This window comes from Vipera berus, assembly GCF_964194415.1.
Source record: "Vipera berus genome assembly, chromosome: 2".
Classification (NCBI taxonomy): domain Eukaryota; kingdom Metazoa; phylum Chordata; class Lepidosauria; order Squamata; family Viperidae; genus Vipera; species Vipera berus.
Window position 1 is genome coordinate 184,931,354 of NC_138203.1, and position 26,896 is coordinate 184,958,249.

Below are 26,896 nucleotides of genomic sequence, written 5' to 3' on the forward strand. Positions count from 1 at the left end.
ACATTTTATGTATTATAACTCTTAAACTTCACTTATTTGCAGCAGAGAATCAAGAGCACGTTTAAAACTATTTGGGAGCAAGTGTTGAACACGGATTTCTGAATTAGGCATATGATTATTATTTTTTTTTGTAAAAGTTTTATTGTTTTTTTTACAATAACAGCCTTAGTGCCTGGTGTACAGCATGTTGTCTTGGTTCATAAATTGTTTAGAAAAGAATATACAATTAATAATAAACAATAATTAATTTTTACATTTCCATAATTAATATATTAATTTATAATATATTTCTTTGATCTTCTCTTCACCCAGTAGCATTCTCCTTTTATAAAATTAAATAAATATAATTTCTAATATTTGATATTTTCCATATTTAAATGATTAAATAAAAACATTTTCTTCTATAATTATACCAACAATAGTGTCCATGTGTAGCATTTTTTTTCTTACCAGCTTATGCTATTTATTTATTTATAATGAGACTTGTACATAAGAGTCATCTTATTGATTCACCACCATGTGTCTTATTTTTATAAATCTTATTTAAGCTCAATTTCTCCATAATATTCAAACAATTCTTGTCAATCATATTTTTCCCAGTATTTAACCTCTAAATATCCGAATTTTCCATTTAAATATATCATCCCAATATTTTCATCTTTTGTATATTATAGAAATACTATACTACTTATCTATCATAACATCTATCCATAACATCTTTCTAGTCAATTTATATTTCACTTCTATTTGTAAAAATTAGTTAAATCACTATATATCCTTTTTTTCAGAGTCCTTATTAAGCCTAATTTCCCTTCAATATTTCAATCATTCCTTAATCCTAAATCTTTTCAAACTCCTCTTTAAAATTCAAACTTTTCCTTCACTTAAAACATCCTAATATTTTTACATTTTGTATCTTATCAAAAAATACCATCTTCTTATATCTCTTATCCCGCTTATTCTAAAATTTCTTTATGGCCAAAGTTATTTGTTTATTTAAAAGGTAAAGGTTCCCCTGCACATGCGTGCTAGTCGTTTCCAACTCTAGGGGCCGGTGCTCCGTTTCAAAGCCGAAGAGCCAGCGCTAGTTCGAGGACATCTCCGTGGTTATGTGGCCAGCATGACTAGACACCAAAGGCGCACGGAACACTGTTACCTTCCCACCGTAGTGATCCCTATTTTTTCTACTTGCATTTTTACGTGCTTTTGAACTGCTAGGTTGGCAGAAGCTGGGACGAGTAACAGGCGCTCACTCTGTTACGCAGCACTCGGGATTCGACCCACCAAACTGCCGACCATCTGATTGACAAGCTCAGCATCCTAACCCACTGAGCCACTGTGTCCCTTATTGTTTATTTAGCCATATTCAAACAAGTGTTTATTCATATAATATTCCACCTGGTAGGGCGAATCCAGTCTCTTCAGTCCGTCTCTAATCTTCCTTTGCCAAATCATTTTCCAAATTAATATTTTCAACTTGTCCAGTTCTTGCATTTTTATAGTTATTGTTAGGAGTAGAAGATACATAGTAGATAGGATGTATGCTTTTTGTCTCCCAAACAGTGATTCTCCTAGCAGTGTCCAGTGTCCATTAGAGTTCATGGGAACAGATTATTTTGTTTTGTTTTGTTTCTAGGCATCGTCTTTAATGTGCTATATTCTCATTGTCCACTAGATGTCAGCAAATATTTATTTTCCAGCACTTTCAGACAAAAAGTTCTTATTTTTCTTTTTATGTAATTCAATCAAAATCCTTTAGAATATAATCTTAGCAGTCTGTTTTAGTTTCTAAGTTTGATCAGATTATAGTATTTTGAATTTAATTTCAATAAGGTTCTTTCCTCCTCGAGGTTAATTCGCCGATCCATCTATGGGGGGAATGGGAATGGAGCCCCCTCCCCTCACTTTCGGAGATTGCTTGCTTTGGGGATCTTTCCCAGGCACTGGTTGTAAAATAAGGGAGAGAAGATCAAATACTCTAACCAGTTCCAAGCATGCTGTTCACTGTTCTTGGTAGTGCTCTTGGACTTTGGCTGCAGTAGCTTGGTCTAGACCAGGGGTAGGCTACGCTGACTCAGGAATTCTGGGAGTTGAAGTCCATGAGTCATAAAAGAGCCGAGGTTGCCTATCCCTGGTCTAGACACTGGCATGCGGCTAGCCTTTCTCCTGTTGGGCTCGAAGGGCTTTCCCCGGATAAAACAAAGCAATTGCCATTGCTTCATGATCAATGGGGCGCCCCTCCTTCGCAGTCACCTCTCCGGGGCGACTTCGGACACATCTAGGGTCCCCCTGGCAGGGTGAAATTAGCCGTGTGGAGTGGAGGTCCGCTCTCATGAGGCCATGCACTATGAGCGCAAACCTGAAGTCTGGCATATGGTTATCTTTTCCCATTGGAATCAGATATGTAGATGTCATCTTTTCTTGTGTAGTTTCTGAAGTGTCCTAATACAAATGTAATAATAAAACTGATTTGTTCTGCCTTCTGTAATTTTTAAGTGTTTTGAAGATGGAACCCAGAAGAAAATGCACAATCTCTATTTAGAATTAATGAAGCTTAGGCGCAAAATGAACTCAAAAAAGGTATGTTATATTACCAATGTGGATTACATTTTCTCAGTTAAAAAATTTGCAAATATCACAAGATAGTATGTTAGGCCTACATTTTTTCCCAAGAGAATACGAGTTAGAAGAACTATTGCTAGTAATGTTATTTTATTTTTCATACATTTCATAGTCCCTCTCATAATAAGCCACTCTGTAATGTTTCTTGATGCAATTTTAGATGGTTCCTGTTAAAAATGGAGACATGGAAAGTAAACTAAATGTAGTCCAAGGAACTGTGGAAGAAAATCTAGCCCAGCCTGAAGAATTGTAAGTTATCTCATGAATTGTCAGGTACCAGCTATTTTTATTAACTCTAATGAAATATAGCTTGGTAAGAACATATTTTGGGTTTGGTATCTTCAGTATGCTATTGGTACCCAGCTTCATCTTTATCTGAGTTGGACATGAGAAACTGCTGAGCTACTGAATCTGTTCCTGGGGGCTTTTGGGGTCTGAACGGGAAGGAAGAGACCGGCTCAGTTTTGACAAGGTGTTAATTAAACATAAGTGTCCTTTTTGCCAGCTTGAGGTTTGGGATATATTTGGTCCTTTTTCTAAAATTTAATACTCTGATCAAACTTTATTTCAGGGCAGAAACAGAGAGTCCAACAGAAGAGAAATATGACTTGGAGAAACTCCTGGAATGTATTGTAGAACTTGGGTAAGTCAAGTATGCATATGCAGTCCTGATTTTGGCCAAGCCACATTGCTCACAAACACTGATTTTCTCAAGTTACAGTTTTATATGTGATGGATGAATCTCCAGTTCCCAAAATGGCTATCCTAGCATACTAATATGGGACCATGGGAGATGTAGCAAATATGATCAATATTGGCGACTGGCAATAAATCCTTGGCTATTTAAGTGTTTAATTTTAAACTTGTATGGTGGGAAGAGATTAAATCGATATTGTTAGATATGCATGTAAGACAATAGGCATGCATTCACATTTTCCCCTTCAGAGGAATAATTTGTATAAAAGCTACATGTATCTTGAACACCTCAAGGACAGCAGATTGAAGTGACTATTTTAATTCTTCTTTCCTCAAAATGACTTCTGCAGAAATTTAGAACAGAAAACCTGTCCATTCATTTAACCATGTTTTTACTGATTATCACTTTATGGGAATTAAAAATATGTGAAAGTTTTCACATTAAGTCTTTTAATATTTCAGCCTGTAAAGCACTAAATTCTCATGAAGATCAGATAGGATGTGACATCACTGATTTTGACTATTTTAACTTATTTTTGAACAATTTTCCGTGCTTGTGAAATTAATTGTTCTGTGATGCCTGATACCAAAGAAGAGTAGAAACACTCATCTTACTGTGTACAATGCAATTAAAGAGTCAGTGAAAGTAATGGCTAGGAACAGATATAATCTAAAACTTCAACTAGAAGCAAAAAGGCTGGGTGATATAGAAGTACAATATTGTGGTTTTCTTCAGTGATTATATATGGCTACTATTGCTTGACTACTTTTTGGAAGAGATTATTTTAAAAGAAAATGTACCATAATATATAAGACCGTCCCCTCCAATTAATTTGTATATCATACAGAAGAAAATGAGCTGAAATACACTTTTGCCAACCAAATTATAGAAAAACATAATGGCAAAACTAGTGTGATTTTTCCTGCTTTCCAACAGTAATGTTGCAGAACAAGTTGATGATAAATACAAGCTCAATATTGTCAAACTACAGGAAATAATAGAATCCAAAAACAAGGACATCGAAACATTGGAAAGTACTCTTCATCTGAAAGAAACTATCTTGTCCACACAAACTGAAGAACTGAATGGAAAGTGCAAAATACTTGAGGAGCAAAAAGGTAAGTCCAAAAATGTGGTTTGTGTGCATATTATTGCAAGAAAATAAACCATTTGTTAGACTTTTGAAAACTATTTCTAAGCTTGGCTGAGAAATACTTTCTTCCCATCATGACAAATGAAAATCAAAACTTCCTATCATTAGATAAAAGACTTACTAGATTTAAATGTCTAATCTCCAGCCCAACAGAGCAATAACATTTTAAAACCCTTTTTAACTATAATATGTATTAATACACTTTAATATAAATTATAACAGGAATATATGTCAGATTTTGTTATACTGATTTCAGTGTTGTTTCATTCGAAATGCATGTGCGATAGACTGGTTTCTATGCTAGCCTGAACCTTAGAAAGGGATTTAAGGAAAAATTGGCTACATGTGCTTTGGAATATATTAAGCAGCATAGTTAGGCACTTAACCATTCAACAATATTGACATTTGAAACATGAGCTTTTATCGTGTTCTGTTGATAACTCATCAGTAGTCAACAAAATGGGTTCTATATTGATTTCCCAAGGAAATCAGTTCAGCCACATGCATGCATGTTTATGCATTCAGTTTTCTAAGTCTAAAGATGTAACCCATTAGCCTTTCCATTTATTCTTTCTATGGTATCCATTTAACATTACACCAACTTTCTTCTTCCTACCTGCATCCTTCTATAATAGATTAGGGCACTGTTTCTCAACCTTGACAGCTTTAAGATATGTGAACTTCAACTGTTGAGAAGTTGTTCCAAGAAATGAAGTCTTTGCCTTTAATAGCCTGATATAAAAATATAAAGAGAGAGTGCTCTAAAAATAGTTGCTGTTTTGATGGATCCCAGCCGCTTGCATAGAAAATGTTCAAACATTTACTGGGATATTTGTTTTAGGAAAAAATATTTAAAAACACTCTGAAAATCACTTTTGCTTTGTCAATTGCATTTCTAAGAAATAATTCAGATTTGAGAGCTTCTAAGTAGTTCAGATGGTATTCAATGGGCTCTAATAATAGGTTAATATGAAACAGTTCATAGGGAGTAACCTAAGCTATGATATTGTCCTGTGATGTTAAAAATAATCAAGGAGTCTAGAAAATATATGAAAATGGCAATAGAATTATAGATATGTATATGAGTTCTTATGTAAAAAGCAAAGTTCTCATTTAGAGAAATGCTTCCATGAATATGAAGAAAAGGAGCAAGTTATGAATGCTGAGATACAATGCTTAAAAGAAAAACTTTCTATAGAAGAACAGGAACATCAAAAGCAAAAGAAGATTTTTAAGGTAAAAAAAGATTAAGATAACTAAAGGTTATATTTATTTGTAAATGCGTGAAATTCAGTATGTACTGAGCATCCTCTCTGTGTTGTCCAGTTATTCTCTATAGTTTTCTATCTGTAAGAAGGAGTTCACATTTCCCAGTCCTTCTAGCCCTCTCAGTGGCATTCAGATATGGTATCCTTCTGGTCCATGCAGGATTTGGAAGTGGAAAGCATTGTTTTACAATGGTTCTGCTCCTACTTGAATGGATGATGCCCCTATACCACGTGGAGCTTGGGTGTATATTCCTGCTGTTTAATATCTGCATGAGATTTTTGAGAGATTATCAGTCGGCTTGGGATGTAGATTCACCGCTATGCTGTTGACACTCAAGTATACATTTGGGAATGGCATAGATATCCTGGTCAAATGCATAGAAGCTATGAAGGGCCAAATAGGTCAAAACAAACCCAAATTCCTAAAAGATGGAATTATTACTTGTGGGTGATAGGTTAACATTTGATCCCAATTCCTAAATTGGTATGGGATGAGGTCATCTACTCCTTGAAGGAGAAAGGAGGAAATAGGAGGGGTCCTCCCTGAATTCATAACTATGTTTGAACAGATGGTACACCAGTTGTGGGTATTTCTGGAGTAATAAACCTTGCAACGGTGATTCATAATCTTTGCTTCTGAAGATGACTCTGAAGTTGTAATAGGTTAAAAAGTAGAAGCCCAACTACTAACAGGTGGAAATACTTTAGCAGTGTTACCTTTATGTTAAATTTTTGCTACAGGTTACCAGTATGATTCTGAGCTCAATTTAAGGTGGTGATTTTAATTTTTTCAGCTTTTCATGACTTGGCATAAAGGTATTTGCTGGATCATCTCCCCTAAGCAGATTAATCCATAGAGTGTGTTCATTCCTGAAAAAGCTGTCTGGGTTCCTATCTTGTGTAGAAGAAAAACTGAAAATCTTTGATGGCACCCCACAGTAATACCTTGACCTTGAGACTTTGGAAGAAAAACTCCATCTGCTTGCATTTCACATGATGTTGTACAGTTTTATTATTTTCTTCTGTATAAAATTAAAATGAAATAGGATAGCTGAGAAATGCTTTTATAGATATAAACGTAAAAAAATAAATGGGAAGCCTGAATAAATTGTCACCTGTGAAGGTTACAGGTTCTTGCTTCATTCTTTCTGTTAAATATAATTTTCAGGTGGGGAAAAAACATTATTATTGTTAATGGCCACACTTCATTTGTATTTTTGTTGGTACTTCAGGAAACCTCTGCTGATATGCATCAGAAGTTACTTAATTTCCAAGAGGAGGTAGCTAAAGAGAGAGAGATTCTAGAGATAGAACTGAAAGAAGCCATGGATGAGCTGGATAAACTACACACTAAAGAAGTTAAACTTGAGAAGCTGTTAAAGCGTTTGGAACAGGATAATGCATCCCAAAATGAGGAGTTATCACAGCTGGAAGCAAAACTGCAAAGGTTTGTAGAAAAGAGCCTCCTATTGAAATTATCTGTGTCAATTAGCTAATAGGATTATAGAATGGATTTCTTTCTTGAAGTCTGTGTATTCTCAGATCTCTTCTGAATGTTCCAATTCCCTTTGGAGAGAATTGGGGTATATGTGCTAAGAAGGAACATAATTTCCCATTGAAGAAGCAGACGTATGCCATGAACTAATGGATAATGCCCTTCTCGTAAATGGCAGGCAATGTAGACCAGTAGTACATGGCTTGAGGTCCCAGGTTTGTACATGGCTTCTGTAAATTCTTCATGTCTCCCCAGAGATTTTCAAAGTTGTTACCAAAGTATACAGTTTTATATCACATGAAAAGAAAATGAATATGTGAATAAGAAATAAAACAGATTTTTATTGAAAATTAAGGATGAGAGTCAAAGGATTTTGTATTACCTTTTCTACCCTTAATCCTCCTATATTGCCCAAATGTTTCAAGTTATTTTTGGACTTTCAGAATAGATATTTCCAGTGGTCTCCCATTCCCATCTATTTAAGTAGAGCTAATTAAATTAAACTTAATAATTCCTGATTCCCCTATGCTCTGTTTGTACCTTCCAGTTCATTCAGTACCTTTTGGAGTGCTAAAATTTTAACTTGAATATTATTTGTGCAGGAAAAGTGCAGAGTTGGAAGAATTGGCTGCATCAAACAAGAGTACCATTGAAAAGCTGCAAGAGGAATATCACCAGCTCCAGTTTAAATTTGGAGAGACCACCACTGAATTTGGAAAGTATGTCAATACCATGGCATAGAGAAGGATTGGAAAGGTCTTACTTGTTTAGTATTGGGAACTCTTGTCTTTCCATAGTCTGAAAGTAGTCATCTGTTTCAGAGTGACTGTATAGAAACAGGGATCAACTTCTTGCACTGTGTTTCTTTGCTTTAGGTAGCAAAGGTTCACTGAAGTTAACAAATTTTACTTTAAAAAGGAACAAAAATGAACAAACTCTTATTGTTTCTTTCTCTTAGTACAACCTGTCATACATTAGCTTTGTATCTGGATGGTGGGCAAAAGCTTAGCATAAAGATGACGAGTACTATGCACAACTCAAAATAAATTGTAAACTTTTAAAATCTTTCTTAGTTACAAAGTCTGCATGGCTGAAGAGATTACATGCCTGAAACAAGACAAAGCTATTTTAGAGGAGAGATTAACTGAAATGAATAGGACAGTCCAGAATGTGACTCATGCAATGCAAGAAGAACAGCATGCTAAAAACCAGGCAAAAGAAGATTATACAAGGTATGGACAGTTAGGAAATTCTTCCAAGAAGACTTGACTGCAAGGACTGTACTTGGTGTTTTGTGGCATTTATAGAATCAGATAATTGAAAGAGACAATTCTAGTTCTAGCTCATCAGGTCCAACATCTTTATATAGCAATTCAAATTAAAGTATCAGTGACAATTGGATGCCCAGTCCCCATTATATATTCAGTGAAGAGAGGCTCACATTCCTCTCTTCCTAACTGATTCTACTGTCAAACTGCTGTGATTATGATTGGGACTTTTTCCCCAATATTTTCTTCTGTTGTGTTCTGGTTTCTGACTGCTTAGAATTGTGTAGTTTCCATCAAAATGCTAGTTTATAGGAAGTAGTTCCACTTTCTATCTAGTTTATTTTAGATTAGTTTAAGAGAGAATAAACTACTTGGAGAAGATTTTCTGTCTTTTGATTCAACCAGAAAGTTTGCAGGTTGAGTGGAAATTTTATAAAAGTATGTCTCTCCTTTCACTTCTAGTTCTGCAGTAAATCTGTAAATCGTATATTGCTGAATTAATATCTACAAAGCTTTCAATAGCAAAAACATTTAGATCAGCGTAAGAGTAGCAGATTTTAGACTGTAGGATTTGCTTTAATAGAAAAACAAACAAAAAATCTTGTATTTACACCCAACATCCAGAGTGCATTATCAAAAGACACAACAACATTTGGAATTAAACAATTCATTTTGTCTATTATTGCAGTGTGATTATTTTTATGGTTTTCTGATTTAGGTAGTGACCTACCTTTTGCCCATTTATGGCACATGTAGCACATTCTTCTTTTAGGCTAAAACTTTGCCTATTTCCAAACATTCTTAAAATTACTGAGAATTTCTCATTTTAATTCTCCTCCCTTTATTTTAAGGATGCTTCTTGACAGTCAGACAAAAATAGCACAAAAAGATGCAGAAATAGAAAGTATCAAGGAATCAAGCACTATGCAAATTGCTAATCTACAAGCCAAACTGGAGCAGCAAAGTGAAGAACTGAACAAAAAACTTGAAACAGAAAGGTTAGTTCCAGATGTCTTGCATGGGAATTTCAGATGAAAATACTTTTGAGTGTTTGAGAGAAAAAGAAGTAAGTATGTTCACATTAAAAAAGAAATCACATTCTAAGTGTTGTGATTCAGGGTCAGCCTGTGGGTTCGGCAGTTGGGTCGGACGACTCAGAGGAGGAGGGGGGGTGTTGAAGAGCTTGCTGAGGGGGTTGGACAGCTTGATGAGAGCCCTCAGCCAGGCCCCTCTCACCTGGTCACGACGCAGACCCAGCTGTGTGAGCCTGACAGCGTGGATGAAGATGACCCACACCGGGCCCTGTTCAAGGACGCCCGATGCAGGAGGCAGTCAATCAGGAGTAAACAGAGGAAGGCAATGGGGCTCCTCGGAAGGAGGCAGAGAGAAGCCACGCCCTGAACTGTATAAAGGGGAATGCGTGGGAGGGCTGGTTTGCTGAAGGCAACCGCTTGAAAAGCTCCTGTTTCTTGGTTCGTGTCTTGTTCTATTTGTTTTTGTATCAATAAATTTGGCAGGCGTAATTCCAGCCTCTTGCCTTCTTGTAAAAGGGGTTGTCCCTGCCTTTTCTGCAGGGCCGGTAGCAGGCTGGTACAGAACACTAGGCATTAGAGCAGTGGTGAACAATCTGGGATTTTTTGACAGCAATGCCTCATTTTTTTTCTCAAGTAAAATGTAAAGTGAGCCTTTGGATGACTTTTAATTGATTTTATTTCCCCCAAATCCCAGACAAAAATATGGCACAGTAGATAAAAACTAATTTTGATTTAATTTACATATAAATTACATTTAGTAGAATATAGTTAGTATTACCACAGTCCATGCATTAAAACAATCCCTTACTGTCCCATTTTTGGAAAGGTTCTGCCATTCAAATGCTTCCAAGGTCAAGGAGTTATGTACTTTAGCAGAAATTGGCAGAATTTCCAAAGCCTGTTGTTCAGACATTTTATTGTAAACTGGTTTGAGAAACTGACATACTGTGTTTCCCCCCCAAAAATAAGACCTATCCCGAAAATAAGCCCTAGCTTGATTTTTATGTGTGGCCTAATATAAGTTCTATCCCCAAAACAAGCCTTAGTTAAGGCCCCACCCACTCAGTCCCACTGTCTGGTTGCATGAGAAAAATCAGGCTAGGGTGGGGGGGGGTGGAGTTGCCCCACAGGTCCCACACCTGCTTACCTCAGGAATGCTGCAGGCAGGCCTCCCAAGCCCTGACACCTCCCTCGCCTCACACCCTGGCCTCCGTTTCCCTGGCAGAGGTCTTTTTCTGAAGGCCTCTGCCGGCGAAAAGGTGGCTGGGAGTGATGCGCCTGAGCGGTGGCAGGCAGCCACAGAAGTGGGCCAGTGGAAGCCACGCGGGCTCCTTTTGCATAGGGCTATTGGTGCTGCCTCAGTGAGATGAAACAGTGGAACCCCACCACCACCACCCAAAAAAAATAAGACCTAATGCCTCTTGGAGGGGGGGGGAAATAAAAATAAGACCAAATCTTATTTTGGGGGAAACAGTATAAAGAGAAATATAAATATATTAATTAAATGAAAGGTATCATTTGCTGTCATCCTACTGTAGAGAAGGGGGAGAAAAAAGGGGATATCAAAAAGAGAGAGAGAGAGAGAGAGAGAGAGAGAGAAACCCTCCAAAAGGGAAAACATTGTCTTATCCCATCCATTGGCATGCTGTGCTGTAAAAGAATATGGTCACAGAGAGAACGGCTGCCTAGATAAATAGAGATATTTGGAAGACTTAATTGCATATCCAATATTTTTTATTTCTAGGAAAACCATTAAGGAAAAAATTGAAGCAGATTACAAAAAGAATATAAAAACTTGGCGTGTGCTCTATGAAGACCTATATAATAAAGTAAAACCTTTTCAGGTTAGTCCTTAATAAGCACTGATGGGTTTGGTCAGTATTTGATAACTTACTATTTTGGAACTCCAAAATCAACCTGGATTTTAACTATGTCTTAAGATGCTGCCATGTTTTTAATATAACATATGCCCTGTATTGATGGATGGCACTTGCAATGAATTGGTTATTATGGTTGCACAGTCAATCAGATGTTCAGTCTGGATTTGGCATTTTTATCCACCTATCAAATCATTCCCAAAGGCATGGAATAGGCAGATGTTGATGGTTGATAATGTTAAGGTATCACAGGATGTAAACTGTTCTATGTAAAGCTGCCTTTTTGCAATTGACTGATGGTGATTTTGTGATGACACTACTTGAACAAATATAATCAAGTGGTGCTCCAATTGTTCTGGGATTGTATTCAAGGAGCCTATTTACTTTTGGTACTACCTTTACTTTCTTTGCCACAGTCATTCTATTTCTATTTGAAGGTGTTCGTATCTTCTCCAGTTATTATTATTATTTAAACATAAGTATAGTCTGATGGGAGAACAATTTTTCATCACAAGCATGAAAAGTAATCCTTCCTATTTCATTGGTAATTGTACCATATGGGGATGGGGGGGGACCCTTCTGAACAGTGAAGGAGGTGGCATAACTGAGAAAGGGATCACCTCCTCCCAGTCTTATGGATTCTGTTAAGTCAAACAGGGACATCCCTTGAGATTTGCTGGTCATCTATGATTCAACATATGTCTTGCTTTGCATTTCAGCAACAGTTAGATGCATATGAGGCAGAGAGAAATGCCCTTCTAAATGAACATGGTACAACCCAAGAAGAACTGAACAAAATTAGTGATGCTTATGCTAAGTTGCTAGGCCATCAGAATCAGAAGCAGAAGATCAAACATGTAGTGAAACTGAAAGAAGAGAACACTCAACTAAAACAGGTCTGTGCTACTCTATGAAGGACACAGATTTATGTTTATTTGTGATAGGGAGAGACAGAAATATCAAAGGATATGTAAATAACCAAGGTGCCTCTGCATGTGTCTGTTAAGGGTGGGGGAAAATTCAAAATATGCTTTTAAATTGCTATCTTTGTGAGTAAAGAATGTTTATTTAGCAATAGCACTTAACAACAGCATTTAGACTAATATACTGCTCCATAGTTTACAATGTCAACACATTGCCCCCAACAATCCGGGTCCTCATTTTACCGACTTCAGTAGAATGAAAGGCTGAGTCAATTTTAAGCCCCATCAGGATTGAACTCCAGATTGGGCAGAGTTAGCCTGCAATACTGCATTCTAACCTGTTACCAGGGTTGCTAATATGTAATTTAATGACTATATATTAAACAGCTATGAAACAATCAAACATATGTTAATTCTTTCATCCCCATCAATTAGCAGGGAGTAAATGCCAACATTCATGGAACTTTAGTGGTGATAAGACCCACAGTTGGTAGAAGTGAGTAGAAAAATGAGGGTCAAGAACAGCAGTAGCAACATTTATGGAAGGAAAAAGCACATATTCCTCAAATTAATAGTGAACACTAGGCATGTGATACTAGTTGAAGGAGAATAGAGGCAAAAAACAAGGGATAGGCTATTCATCCATCAGGAACTTGACCACTTCATAATATATTCCTGAAACTGGATTAGAATTAGGAAGGGTGGAAGTGATAATTAAGAACCCTGTCTCTTACTATATAGACTACAATATAATAGGACTAGACAAAATTTAGGCTGATAAAACAAACTCAAGAAAATAAAACAGTCGTATTTTCTCAGCTTCAAACATAGCTAATTGCACGCATACCACTATGAATGTTTTTCCTGTTCTTCCCTAGATTTAGTTGCTAAGAAAGAAAAACCTTTTGTTTTTTGAACTAAAAATTTCAGTATAAAATAATACTAATCCTATGTATACATGGAAGTATAGTATAAATACAGTGTTCTTCTTGTCTTCAGCATGCTTTTCCAGATCATATCTTTGTCCTCTTGGGGAAAGCAACCATTTAGAATTATAGATAGTCCTTGACTTAATCAAACTTTCTGTGTCTTAAAACCAAGAAACTTTTCAACAGACATTTGTTTTTTTCTCCGTTTTATTTGCTAGAAATTTTTCCACATTTCCATTTCAGTCCTTTCCACTGAGTTCTACTTTTTTTAAAAAAAAAAGCTTCTCACTTTGATGTCAACTCAGTGCAGTAGCCACTCCTGTCTCCTATTATATGAACCTTTCTTATAAATCTAAACTAATACCTACTCTTGGCTTCTTGCTAATCACAAAGTTTGCACAAACTGGCTCCAAAACATTTGTTTGGATTAGAGCAGTGATGGGGAACCTTTTAGGGACCGAGTGCCCAAACTGCAACCCCAAACCCACTTATTTATTGCAAAGTGCCAGGGGCGCATCAGTATTATGGTGCCCTCGGGGATGGGGGGGGCAGGGAGGCGCTTCTGAGTGCCGCCTCTGGCACGCAAAAACCAGGGGCGCAAAAATGGGCCACCGTGCTACAAGGCGCTGCACCACGCAAGAATGAGGCAGGGCTAGTGAGTATAATGCAGGCACTAGCCCCGCCCCATTTGCAGCACACGCATGCTCGCAGCCCTGTGCGTGCACACACATAAAATGCTTCCCCCTCCCTTTTCTTCCAGACTGCCAATCAACAGTGGTTGGTGATCTTTGCTCTACCACCTCTACTTGAGCTTGCTAGTCAGCCACTTCGTCTCCTTTGTGCTGGGCAGGGCTCCTGGTCCAGGCAGTGGTGGCAACCTGATGGACCTGCTACTGCCAGCAGTGGCACGCATGCCAGCAGAGAGGGCTCTGAGTGCCACCTCTGGCACGTGTCCCATAGGTTCGCCACCACTGGATTAGAGCATGGCAGTTTTGACATGTGACAAGAGAGAGGACAAATGAAATATACATGTCATGTTTTGAACCTCATAAACCAGGGGTGTCAAACTGCCATCCCACGGGCTGGATGCATCATGACAAAACCGCGCCCACACCAAGAGCCTTGGTGGAGCAGTGGGCTAATGCCTCCTTAAGTAACACCAGCTGCCTGCAATTAGTGCAGGTTTGAGTCCCACCAGGGTCAAGGTTGACTCAGCCTTCCATCCTTCCAAGGTAGGTAAAATGAGGACCCAGATTGTTGGGGGCAATAAGCTGACTTTGTAATAATGCCGCTTGGGGGGAGGCAAAAGCCTAATAAGCAGGCATATACATAGAATAAAGGCTACTGCTAAGCACATTGATTTGTGCTTTAGATTGTAAGCCGCCCTGAGTCTTCGGAGAAGGGCGGGATATAAATGGGATTTTAAAAAAATTGCCGGCAATGGGGAAAAAATTCCAATACATCGCGCGACGCACGTAACATTGTGAGTGTGACTTGTCTGTCATAAACAATATCACTCATCTTTTTGGTGGATTGATTGGGGGACATAAATTGTCATGTTTGTAATATCTGGAATTCATCTTGCATTGGGATTTTTTTTTTCTTTTAGGAGTTATTAAAGTTACGTTCCCAAGTAGCAAAGGAAAAACAAGCAAGGGGAGAGCTCCAAGATCAAATTAATGAAATTCAGGGTATTAAACGGTTTGATCCTTCTAAAGCTTTTCAGCATCCTAGCAAGGAAAACGTTGCTCCCAAAACACCTTTTAAAGAAAGTGAGTACTTTCAAGTATCTTCCATAAATATTAACAACTTGGGCCTGGGGAATTAGTTCGATGTATACATCAACCAGCAGAGTAGCTTTAATATGTGTATTCTTTTCAGCACTACCAATGCATTTATTTTATTGATGCTTAATTAACTAATTGGTGGCAAATTCCAGTTATTGGACAGATCAGAAAGGCAATGAATACTAAATCTTCTGTAATTTAAAAATAATTTCAATCATCTTCTTCTGTTATTTATTTAACAGGCAACAGGAACAAAAATCAAACTGTTCTACACTGATGAAGAACAAGTTCACACTTGAGAGATTTATCTTTGCAAGAAAGTATTGTCTACTGCCTTGTGTGCTCCAATCTATATTTCTATAATAAAAAGTTCTTTAAATATATTTTAATAATTAGTACTTTTTAAACTTTCTAAAATACAAATGGCCACAGCAATTCTAAAAATATCAATAGGGCATAATCATCAAACATTTAAATTAAAGCCTAGTAATTTTTATAGCAGAATCAGTACACAAGACCTAAGCGAAACTTCTTTATATGCATACACAGAGTATGTTACATAGTTAAACTCTGACTTTTGTATTTTTTAGAAATTGAAACTGTTGCTTCAATGATCATAAATAGCTCATAGTTGTGGAAGTACTTAGTCTTCAAACACTATGTAACTCATTTTTTTAATTACTATGTTAATTGGGTTTTTTTTTTGCTTCTGAATTGAAATACATCATGTATGATTCTGACTTTAAAGATTATTTGTATTAGCTTGTACTTATTGATTTTATTGTTGGCTTATCTTTTTATTAAAAGGAATTTGTAAGACTCACAATTACTAGCTGCTTTCCTGAATTGTATTTTAATCTTAGGATATGTAACTGTTATGTCCTTTAGTTTCCTATTTCTTATCTATGTCTAATTCTATGGAAAGAACAAACACAAAATTCTTACTAATAATTGATGGCAGAAGAGACCTTGCTTTTTGGTTACTTCTGCTAATTAAACAGCTTCCATCAGCAAAACTAAGCCAATTTTTCCCCATCCTCAATCTGACTATCCTGGGGAAATTCTTTCAATGCTGATGATGCTAAAAAATAAAATTTATTACTAACTTCAAGGTGGAACTTATCATTCTATCCCCATAAGGATCAACAAGAAGCTCTGTAAGCCTTTGTGGTAAGAATCTGTCCAGGACTGGATGTGATGATAAATGTTTTCTACATGTTGAAGTTTGAATTTGTTTGGATTTCTTTCCCCTTCCCCCCCTCTCTCTCTGTTAACTTTAACAGTTTCAATTAAGTAAAACTTAACACCTTAGGAAATTATCAGTTTCACTTTCAACTGGATGTAAAAGAGCTCACCAGGTTCCTTTTTACCTGCGTACTAAAGCAAATCTACTTTGAACTGAGCGGCAAGTTTGTGCATGTTATTTTTACGCCTATTTTCCATGGTTTTCACTACATGCCTACCACACGTTATCTTATTTGCCAAGATTTCTGGCTTGAAAGAATAAAGCAACTTAAATTCTGTCTTGCCTACTAAACCAGTAGAGTTGTGTTAGCCTGACTTAAGAAGCGTTTTGAGGCAAAGAACAAGAAGAAATTCCAATTCACGGGGAGGCGGAGTCAGGGTGTTTTCACGTATTTTTTTGCCCTGCGGCACTAAATATTTCCGCGATAGGAAAATCTACAAAGGGCGGTCCCCGGCTGCTTTCTCGAGGGTGGGTCTCTAAAGCAGCGTTTCCCAACCTTAGGAACTTGAAGATGCGTGGACTTCAACTCCCAGAATTCCCCAGCCAGCTATGCTGGCTGGGGAATTCTGGGAGTTGAAGTCCACGCATCTTCAAGTTCCTAAGGTTGGGAAACGCTGCTCTAAAGCATATATACTGCGGGGAGTCCAGTTCACAAAGTTAACCAGCTCCCAAAGAAGCCAGGAAAGCCTTTCGCAAGCTGGAACAGTTGGACTGAGCTGCCTTGCTCCTCCTCCCCGCCATAGCGCACGCCGCTCGCACGTCCGCAGTGAGGCGCTCCCTCTGATCCCCGCCTCCCGTGATGGAAAGGAACCAATCAGCAGTGCGGCTGGAGGAAAGGGGTGGGACTTTCGGTGCGACGGCCGCCTCCATAGTCCAGCTGAACGCAGGCGGCGGCGGCGCCTACGGACCAAGGCAGGAGGGATGGTCGGGTGGGAGAAAGGGCTCCGCATCCATTTTGAGCCGGGGAGCTGTTGGCTCGAGGAGGTGAGGAAGGATTCGCAAGCCACCCCCTTCCCCCCCCCCCCGTCCTCTCCGCTTTTCCGTGGTAAACAAACTGGCCGCGCCTCCTCTACGCCGCCTCACCCTTCCGGCTCCTCGGCTCAGCTTTGGCGACGGCAATCCTTGCTCTTTCTTGCCTGTGGGGTGGAAGACGCCTTAAAGGGGTCCTCGGGCTGCAAATCATGAGTTGGCTCGCCGATCTCTGCGCTCAAAGAGGGTTTCCTCCTGTGCTTATGTGACAGTTTCCTCCCCATCCCCTTTACTGTTTGGTCTCTGAACGTGTTGGACCAGAACGCCCATAATCCCCAGCCAGCATTAGTTAACCGTGGAGGGTTTAGGGCTCGGGATTCAACCCAGCTGCAGAGTGCCAGGTTGGGCGAACAATGATCAACACTCGTGGGGGGTGGGGAGTGAGCTATAGAGGGACTTTCCTTTTTCCCCTGAGTACTGTGTGGGAGGAGAGTTGTTAAAATAAGCCATACACGTGATGGGTTTAAAGCTGCTTGTTGTTGAATGAAAAAGAGCCTGTCCGGAGGCGAGCAGTTAAACTGTGATCTTAATATTGCATAAAATTTAAATATTCACAGTGCCATTATCGTGGGCCTAGTAAACAGCTTTTCAGCATTAATGTGCTTCTAATGGGATTCCTAAGGTTTTTCTATAATGGGACTCTGCACAGACTTGGAGGCTCTTTCTGTTGACTAAGTTGGGATAATTTATTTGCATCTCGCTTCCTCCTCCTAACTGTTTCAGTAAGAATTCCATACTGTTTGCATAGCCTGAAGTAATCATTCCTAGTTCTTATGGTCACCACCACCCCCCAAAAAAAATAATGCTGATTTTATTATTTGTCAAGTATTTGGGCCTTTTCTACTTCAAGGACAGACCTTATGTTTTGTTTAAACTGGTTTAAGTGCTTGATAGGAATATGAAATTCCAATAATCTTTTGTTGATCAGCTACATTTTCAGAGCATTTATTGCCTTGTTCCTAAGTTATGTCAGACAAATGTACAGATAAACAAAGGCAAGACAGAACTTGCTGTCAGACCTAGAAATCTAAAAAAGGCAAGTCATAAAAGGGAAAAAAAGAGTAGAGAAAAACCTCTCAAGTATCAATGTTGTGTAATTCCAATAACTATTCATTATAAGCAATTGGAATTATATTATGTCAGTTATAATTCCAGAATCCTACTAAAAGTCATTGATTCGTCTGGAATGGAAACAACTCTGGAATAATTATAAGGTAAAACTTCAGCAGGACTTTTGGTAACACTGTGTTTCTCCTTTGTGTCATTACACAATCTTGATAGAAAAACTACTGGTTGATAGGTGAAGAAAAGCAATTTTGTATTGTTTTTGTTTTTTTAAGAAATTTTGTCTTGACAGTTTATAAAGTAAAATAAAAACAAAAAAATACATTTTTTCAATAAACCATTTTGTAGATATCAATTTCAGTGATATTCAGTGAATAGTTTTAAGTTACAGTCATCTTTTGATGATTACAACATAGTATGTTTTCTTTCTATATGTGTGTTAGCACTTAAACTAATCTGACTCATTAATTTGATCCTGTTCTGTTAAGACTCATCAAATCTGTTATTATTGAAGCTGCTATTTTGTGGCTTAAGTTCAATTGAATTTGTAAAAAATAAGGGAAAGAGATGTGCAGGAGCATGCAACAGTTTTGGAAAAAAACATTGATAAGTTTATATGACTATAGTTGTATTTTGTTTTTTTAGGAAGATGTTGATATCCCAAATAGACGTGTCCTAATTACTGGCGCCACTGGACTCCTTGGCAGAGCTGTTTATAAAGAATTTAAAGCAAATCATTGGCACACTCTTGGCTGTGGCTACAGTAGAGCTCGACCTTTGTTTGAACAAGTTAATCTTTTAGATTCTGCTGCTATTCACAGTGTAATCCAAGATTTTCAGGTGAGGATTTTTAAAGGAAAGGAAATGTTTCCCATATTGTTCAGAACTGCTCAACAATTTTAACTGGTTTTCCTAAATGCTAGCATATCCTATTCATTATGTAGCAAGAATATTTTATTTTTAATCAACTGGGACTTTATTTTTTAAAACAAATGCTAGAAGAAAACTGGTAAAATGATCATACATTTAAAAAAATCAACAAAAGTAGTGAATTGAAGTGAATTTATTAAAAGTAAGGTCGTACTTCTAGAATTTTTTACTTCATGTATGTTTTGAAATTCTTGGATTGGAACAAAGAAATAAGGAAACTGCTAAACAGCAAAGGAATTTTGGATGGATAAATTTTGTATACATTCTGGTGGATCTCAGCAATATAACATGAAGTTTTAGGTAGATAAAGGGTATTTAAATGAAACTTCAGTGGTCCTTTTTGAATGAATTTACTCATATGTGTGTATTGTTTCCAGCCTCATGTGGTAATACATTGTGCAGCTGAGAGAAGGCCAGATATTGTAGACAGTCAACCAGATGCTGCTAGTCAGCTCAATGTGACTGCTTCAGGAATCCTAGCAAAAGAAGCAGGTAAAAACTTATTGATTTTTTAAAAAATAAGGTGAAATTATTATCTTCTATATTCTAAGTGTAGGTAGTTTGACCAGTGTTGAAGAATTTCTGTCAGTTAATGTTTCATTAACATGGTTTGGTAAAAGAGGAATGTGGGATCTACTGATTGCTATTTTAAATAGAAGGTCTTTGGTATGATTCAGCAAGTTTCTTAGTAGTATAATTTACTGAAGAACTGAAGGCCAGATAGAATAGTCCCTTTGTTACACATTTAACTATGATAAATTATCCTTCAAATTTAGCTCAAGTGGAAGCATTTCTGATCTACATTAGTACAGACTATGTATTTGATGGCACAAACCCTCCCTACAAGGAGAACGATGTACCAAATCCTCTAAATCTCTATGGCAGAACCAAACTAGAAGGTGAAAGAGCAGTTTTAAAAAACAATGAAGGTAAGTTTATATTTGGGCACATATTTCCCCTTCTCCCTTTTATTGTTTTATAGTAACGAGATACAATAAAAACAACAATAAATGGCAACATTACAATAAAAAGATATGTATTATTGTGGTTAAAATAAGCTAAGAGGAAAGGAAGGGAAAATCCAAATAATATTAATACAGGCCTTAGACTAGGGCTTTTCAACCTTTTCACCCATTGTACCACTTTTAGGATATGGCAACATCCGAGTACCACCAGTCGCCTAGCAAGGTGTCAAAAACTTGGATGACACCTCCCCCCAAAAAAGAAAAAAGTGATGAAGTACAGGTAGTCCTAGACTTACAACAGTTCACTTAGTGACTGTTCGAAGTTACAGTGAAATGAAAAAAGTGCGCCCCAAGCCACAGCCGAGCAAAAAACCTGCCTGCCTGCCCGGTGGCGCTCTTCCTCCTGTCCGAGGTTTTCATTGTTGTGAGCATTTCTGTTGAGGGGGTGGGGGGGTATTTGGTTTTTATTCCCCCTATCTGCTGGGTGGTTGCAGCAGGTTTTGGTCACTTCACATGACCCTGGGACATTGTGACAGTCATAAATATGAATCACAAGACCCTGGAGATGCTGCAACATTCCAGCTGAACGGTGCTTCTTCTGGGCTCAGGAGACTTGCCAGGATCAGCGCCGAGCTCCAGCTGGAGCATGGCGCTGATCCTGGCGCTTCCGCTGAGCCCTGACAGCCCCGAAGAAGTGTCGATCAGCGGCACTGATTCTAGTGCTTCTGCTGAGCCCTGGCAGCTCTGCAGTTCCACCCATCTCTCGCTCAGGCTTGTGCGGTGCTGCCACCAGTTCAGCTCATTCCCCTCCCCCGCAACACTTTTCTAGGATGGTCGCGTTTCACCTGCCAGGTGCCAGTGTACCACAGGTGGTACCTGTACCACTGGTTGAAAAGCCCTGCTTAGACCATATTTATTTTATTTATTTTATTTATTTGAAAAATGATTCAAGAGCCAATCGAACTAGTTGACACATAGAAAGAATGTTGTCTTTAACAAGATTAATTCTGCATAAAGTGTGAAATTCCATATTTTTGGAATATTCAGCATCACTTTTATATCTTTAACTACTACGTTTTCCCCCCAAGTTTGTGTTCACATATTTGATGGAGTCAGAACAGAACAGGACCAAATCAATATGAGTTGATTAGTTTAAGTGCTAGCACACATATAGAAAGAATCTCATATCTCTATATTTATTTCATATCTTCACACCACTTGCGTCGGTGCGCAGCAGGAGGCTGCAGGGTGCATCATGCTTTTGCTGCTGCTCCATGCGGCGTGCCGCAAGCGGCAGCACCAACACAACAAGATGTGTGGTGTCCTGCAGTGAGCAGCGGTACCGATGCAAGCAGCACAACAAGCACACCGTGTCCTGCCCGAGCGGCGGCACCGGTACGAGCGGCATGATGAACCATGCGGCTTCCTGCCACGATTGGCAACAGTGACACGATGCACCACAAGGCATGCGCCTGCAAGCAACTGCAGAAGAACTCAAGCTGCTAAAATATCCAGGCCTTATTTTGTTGACATATTTTAATTGTATATGTTGCTGTTCAGCAGTTATTTCTCCTCCTGTTTGATTACGCATATTTAAGTATTTCAGTTTCACTATCAACAGAAACAAACTTATGTTTCTCTTGACTTATCCAGCATTGAATTCTACATAGCAACATGAGCAGAATAACACAATTAGAATCATTTCCACTTTTTTTTGACAAACATTTCCTCTCCAAAGACTGCAGTCTACTGTTTCTATCAAGCACTTGCAAGTCTTAACATTTCTCAGTTTTCTTCTTTAATAAACAGTACAACAGGGACACAGAATCATATTTATTTCTGTCTCTGTATTGGTACTTTTGGTAGCATAATGTAAGTAACGTTAGATTGTTGATCTGTCATAGATAAGAAAAATTAAAATGGTTTAGTTTTTAATCTATCTGTAAGCAATAGCTAACCTCTTTTTTTCATTGTTTGAATGGAAGGATGATTACATAACAGGGTTATGGGTTATAACAGAATGATGGGTTATGAATTATCTATCATTTTATTTATCAAATTTAGAAAGCACCCATATTCCTCAAGGCTTTATGAAAATATTTCACCCCTTCAGAATATAAATTCGAGCTATTTTGTAAATCAAGCTGCAGTAAATAGTTAAACCATTGGCCATAAAAAGATCTCACACAATTTTAAAATACCGGTTTGCTTCCTTTTAAAATACCGTTTTGCTTCCTTTTCAGTGATTGACTTTCATGGTAAATAATGCTGAGTTGAATGGTCTTACTTACAGTACATTCGGAAAGTATTCAGACCCCCTTCACTTTTGTCAATTTTGTTATGCTGCAGCCTGATTCTACAGTTTTTGACATTCATGATTTTTTCATTAGTCTACACTCAGCACTCCATAATGACAAGTGAAAACAGAATTTAGAAATGTCACTTGTTCGAGCAGCGGGTGAGTGCATGCGCACGTGCTCCATTTTCATGAGTGGCAGGCAGAGCCTGTTCAATTTGCAGACTCATGTTGGTAGTTTCCCAGGTATTATTACCTTAAGAATATTGCACTACGGTTTATAACTTTATTGTCAAAGTTATCATGGGAAACAAAGCTATCCGGAGTTAATTTTGACAGTTTTAAAGCAGTTTTCACATACCATATGTAAAATAATTTGGCTTGTCCCAGTTAAATCTGTCCCTTTTCCATATTTTTTCTGTTGATGTGTAGTTTACAGCATTTTGGGCAATTGCATGGTTATATATTTTGATTTGTGCAACATTGATGGCTTTTCTTTCTTTTGTCTTAGGTGCTGCTATCCTTAGAATTCCTATTTTATATGGAGAAGTTGAAAAGCTGGAGGAGAGTGCTGTGACTATTATGTTTGATAAGGTGCAATTCAATAACAAATCAGCCAATATGGACCACTGGCAGCAAAGGTTTCCAACATACGCCAAGGATGTAGCCATTGTTTGCCAACAGCTAGCTGAGAGGCGAATGTTGGTAAGAACTTTCTTTTATGTATTATATCAAGGTTTGAAGCACTGCTTCACATGTTCAATGTCTACAAATAATTTTTTTATGTATTTGAGGTTTCAAAAATACATGCAGACTTCCTAAAACCAATAATATGTATCTGATTACAGTGCAATATGAACGATGTAATTAGGTTCTGATTAAAACATGTAGGATACTTACAAGAACGTGATTAAAATGTTCAATACAATATGATACGGTAGTCTTAAGATTGAGATAATAGTTAAATAGGAATTCTATGGTGGAAGAATAGTGGTGTTGGAAGATATGAAATAACTATAGAGATTTTTTATACTTACCTGAAAAAAACAGCCACATGATTCAAAATTTTAAACAAAAGGGATCTCCATCAAAAAGTTGCATTTGTCAACTCCTCCTTCCCATGTACTGTATGTCTATACATTCGGTATTTATTTACCAGTTTTGAAACATTTTTAAAAAGAAATAGCTGTGATTAACGGTACACTTATCTTTCTGATGTTCATTATATTTATGAAGCTTCCTGCTGCCAGTCTAAATGCAGGGTATTCAAGAGCTGTATTCATTTAACACTTAAAAGTTTAGACTTAGTTAGAATTATCTAATGCTTTTAATATTCAGAGAGCTCACTGAGATTTTTTTTTAAATTGCAACATATTAATGCATCTTGGATTGCTAGAGTTTATTTGCCACAATAACAACAAAAACTGTTGTAAAACAGCCACAACTATTCTTTTAGAGAAGACCAATACATTGAGGGTTTTTCCCTAGTAACACTATTATGTACAAAGTAACATGTAGCTGTTGAATACATGTATAGTAAGTTTTACATTATGTAGCAGAAAAAGTGTTCTAATAATGCAAAAAAAAAAGTGCGTTGAATTAAATATTGCTTCTGATATTAGAAAAATCAAAATGAATTCAAATTGTATGTTTGTTCATTTTCCAAGGATCCATCCATTAAGGGAATATTCCACTGGTCTGGTAATGAGCAGATGACGAAGTATGAAATGGCACGTGCTATGGCTGATGCTTTCAGTCTTCCTAGTAGCCACTTAAGACCAGTAAGTAATTAATTGGAATGAGCTAGCTTGTAGTTGGTCAATATTTGACATTTGTTTTATATAGTTCTATGAAATGTTATCCTTGAGGAACAATTGATCTTTATCTAATAAAATTTTGAAATTGATAATCCAATTATTTGATCTTCCTTTGGCTCTTTGGGAAGCAATGCTTATTTTTGTCTCTGCAATTGTAAATGATAACCATATAACAATGTAGCTAAGAAATTTCAGCTGCAATTAAGACGCCATGTGGAAGGGACGAAAAATTGCTTTCTGATTATAGTTTCTCATAGCCCAGTGACTATCTGAATTGTCCTTTTATGTTGCCTTTTATGTAAATACTCATCTAATAAATGTTTATATGAAGGCAAGTGCAAGGAATTCTAGGCACCCGAGAGCCTGGAAAATTAGAAAAGAAATATTTTAAAGTATATCAAATTTATCAAATCTAGAAATGAATTCCTCTGTTTCTTTTCTGTATGCCTCTAGTTTCTTAGTAAAGGGGAAATGTAAGGTAGAGGTAGAACTCAACTTACAACCACAATTGAGCCCAAAATTTCTGTGCCTAACAAGACAGTTGTTACGTGAGTTTTGCCCCATTTTATGACCTTGTCACAGTTTTTAAGTGAATCACTGCAGTTGTTAAGTTAGAAACACTTTTGTTATGTGAATCTGGCTTCCCCACTGACTTTGCTTGTTGGAAGGTTGCAAAAGGGGATCACTGGGACACTGCAATTGTCATAAATATATACCAGTTGCAATGTGTCCAAATTTTGATCACGTAACCACGAGGATGCTGCAAGTGTCCTAAATGTGAAAAACAGTCATAAGTCACTTTTTGCAGTGCTGTTATAACTTTGAATGGTCCCTAAATGAATGGTTGTAAGTCAAGGACAAGCTGTAACTCTTGCTCAATTTACAGTCAAAGGTTACCTTTAGAAGGTTCGTCTCAGGAGACACAAATGACTTTAATGTCACATGCATCTTTGACTTAGTCTTTGACTAAGACTTGGATAGAAGTGCTTTGTCAGATAATTGGTGATTGTGTTTTGCACTTTTTGCAGATTTCAGGATTCCTAGCTGATGATTATTACAATATTGCAATATGAGAGAAGAAAGTGGTTTGGGGATGGGAGAGAGAGGAACCTTAGAAACAACTGCATTTTGATATATATTTTTTATGCTGAACAATAAGTACATTGATCTTTTAAATTAAAGATTATAGATAGCCCAGTGCTGGGTGCTCCTCGTCCTAAGAATGCTCAGCTTGACTGTTCCCGCCTTCTGATGTTGGGCATTGGTCACCATACTCCGTTTCAAACTGGGATCAAGGAATCACTTTGGCCTTTCCTCACTGACAAGAGATGGAGACAGACAGTGTTCCACTAGCTTGTAGATATTTTAGTGTAAGTATGGTATATGACGCACTTTTTTAAAAAGGGGAGAAAGAATAGTTTTGTATTCAGCATTCTGTGTTTCAAGTTCAATCAGGTAAAAATATTGTCTTGCACTAGTGAAATTGTAAGAAGTATTGATAAAAAAATAAACCTGTTTGAAGCTGTTAATATATGTTTTATGTTTGTCACTGGCTTATCATAAAGATCTAGTGATCTACAATTATTGCAGTCCTCAGTAATATGGAATGAGAATGTTTCCTCACATGCAATTTTTGTGTTTAAAATTGTTGGATAGGATCTCTCTTGGCATTTATTTTCTTGATTACTATAAATAAACATTGTAATGCAGGAGTTTAATGTTTCCAATGCAATTTCAAATTTAAAAAAAAACTGCTTTAGATCTGATTAAAAAAATTCTAATAAAATATATTTTTGTTTGGAATGAATGTGTACTTATACTTTACATGTTTCTACATTGTACTGCATCTTGAAACTCCAGCATTGTATTAAACAGTTGACAACTCTTTCTCAAAAATGCAGTTGTAAATGCACACTGAGGTATATTAACAGATGTTATATGTCATAAAAATACATTTTCCTGCACTTTACTTAATAATATTTGGAGGTGGTAAAATCCTGAAAACCATTCAAAGAAATATTGATTTATTACATTCCAAATAATTACAGAATTTTACTTGTTTGGGTAGAGAGAGCTGTTGTAGAATAGCTATTTTCAGACAGTGTGACATCATTAGGTACTACATTATAAAATAAAAGGCAAAACCTGAAGTACAAGAATGCAAGCACTTTATTAATAGAATTTGGAATCAATGTCCACTTTAAGTTTATTTTTTAAAGTGCAAATGTAGTATTTTTACCTTACTAATGGGAGTATTATTTACAAGGTTTCTGCTAAAACAGAAAATAACATACATTGAAACAGCACCTTTTTCCTGCTACTCCCTGATCTCCCAAGGTAATGCATCCAAGAAAAAAAAATCTGTGCTTATTCCGATGACTTTTCCTTCAAAATATGCTGATAGAGTAACATAATAGGTAAATGGTAAAGGTTTCCCCTACCTAGTCGTGTCTGACTCTGGGGGACAGTGCTCATATCCATTACTTAGCCAAGGG

General features: G+C 37.3%; 2 protein-coding genes across 2 annotated transcripts in view; both read left to right on the forward strand.

Annotated features, from left to right (window-relative positions):
• HMMR (hyaluronan mediated motility receptor) overlaps positions 1–15,873 on the forward strand; it is a gene marked incomplete at its 5' end in the record, with an annotated part of 32,040 nt that extends 16,167 nt beyond the window's left edge. The window contains 12 exons of the mRNA XM_081317072.1: positions 2,783–2,871; positions 3,194–3,265; positions 4,256–4,437; positions 5,590–5,708; positions 6,973–7,187; positions 7,838–7,954; positions 8,309–8,467; positions 9,355–9,501; positions 11,282–11,381; positions 12,134–12,310; positions 14,876–15,038; positions 15,296–15,873. Coding sequence (XP_081173198.1) covers positions 2,783–2,871; positions 3,194–3,265; positions 4,256–4,437; positions 5,590–5,708; positions 6,973–7,187; positions 7,838–7,954; positions 8,309–8,467; positions 9,355–9,501; positions 11,282–11,381; positions 12,134–12,310; positions 14,876–15,038; positions 15,296–15,330 — 1,575 coding nt within the window. The 3' untranslated portion in view covers positions 15,331–15,873. The remainder of the gene's footprint in view (positions 1–2,782; positions 2,872–3,193; positions 3,266–4,255; positions 4,438–5,589; positions 5,709–6,972; positions 7,188–7,837; positions 7,955–8,308; positions 8,468–9,354; positions 9,502–11,281; positions 11,382–12,133; positions 12,311–14,875; positions 15,039–15,295) is intronic.
• A 1,284-nt stretch (positions 15,874–17,157) lies between these two features.
• On the forward strand, positions 17,158–26,204 carry MAT2B (methionine adenosyltransferase 2 non-catalytic beta subunit). The gene is made up of 7 exons (XM_081321154.1): positions 17,158–17,283; positions 19,039–19,233; positions 19,701–19,815; positions 20,100–20,252; positions 23,096–23,289; positions 24,252–24,365; positions 25,584–26,204. The coding sequence occupies exons 1-7, from the start codon at positions 17,221–17,223 to the stop codon at positions 25,752–25,754; spliced, it is 1,005 nt and encodes a 334-aa protein (XP_081177280.1). The 5' UTR covers positions 17,158–17,220; the 3' UTR covers positions 25,755–26,204.
• Positions 26,205–26,896: the final 692 nt, after the last annotated feature.

Excerpts from the sequence above, each read along its gene's own strand:
- MAT2B (XM_081321154.1), top strand. The coding sequence starts at position 17,221 with ATGGTCGGGTGGGAGAAAGGGCTCCGCATCCATTTTGAGCCGGGGAGC. Across the intron at positions 19,234-19,700 it reads GTGTAATCCAAGATTTTCAG|CCTCATGTGGTAATACATTG; the intron begins GTGAGGATTTTT and ends TATTGTTTCCAG. Across the intron at positions 20,253-23,095 it reads AGTTTTAAAAAACAATGAAG|GTGCTGCTATCCTTAGAATT; the intron begins GTAAGTTTATAT and ends CTTTTGTCTTAG.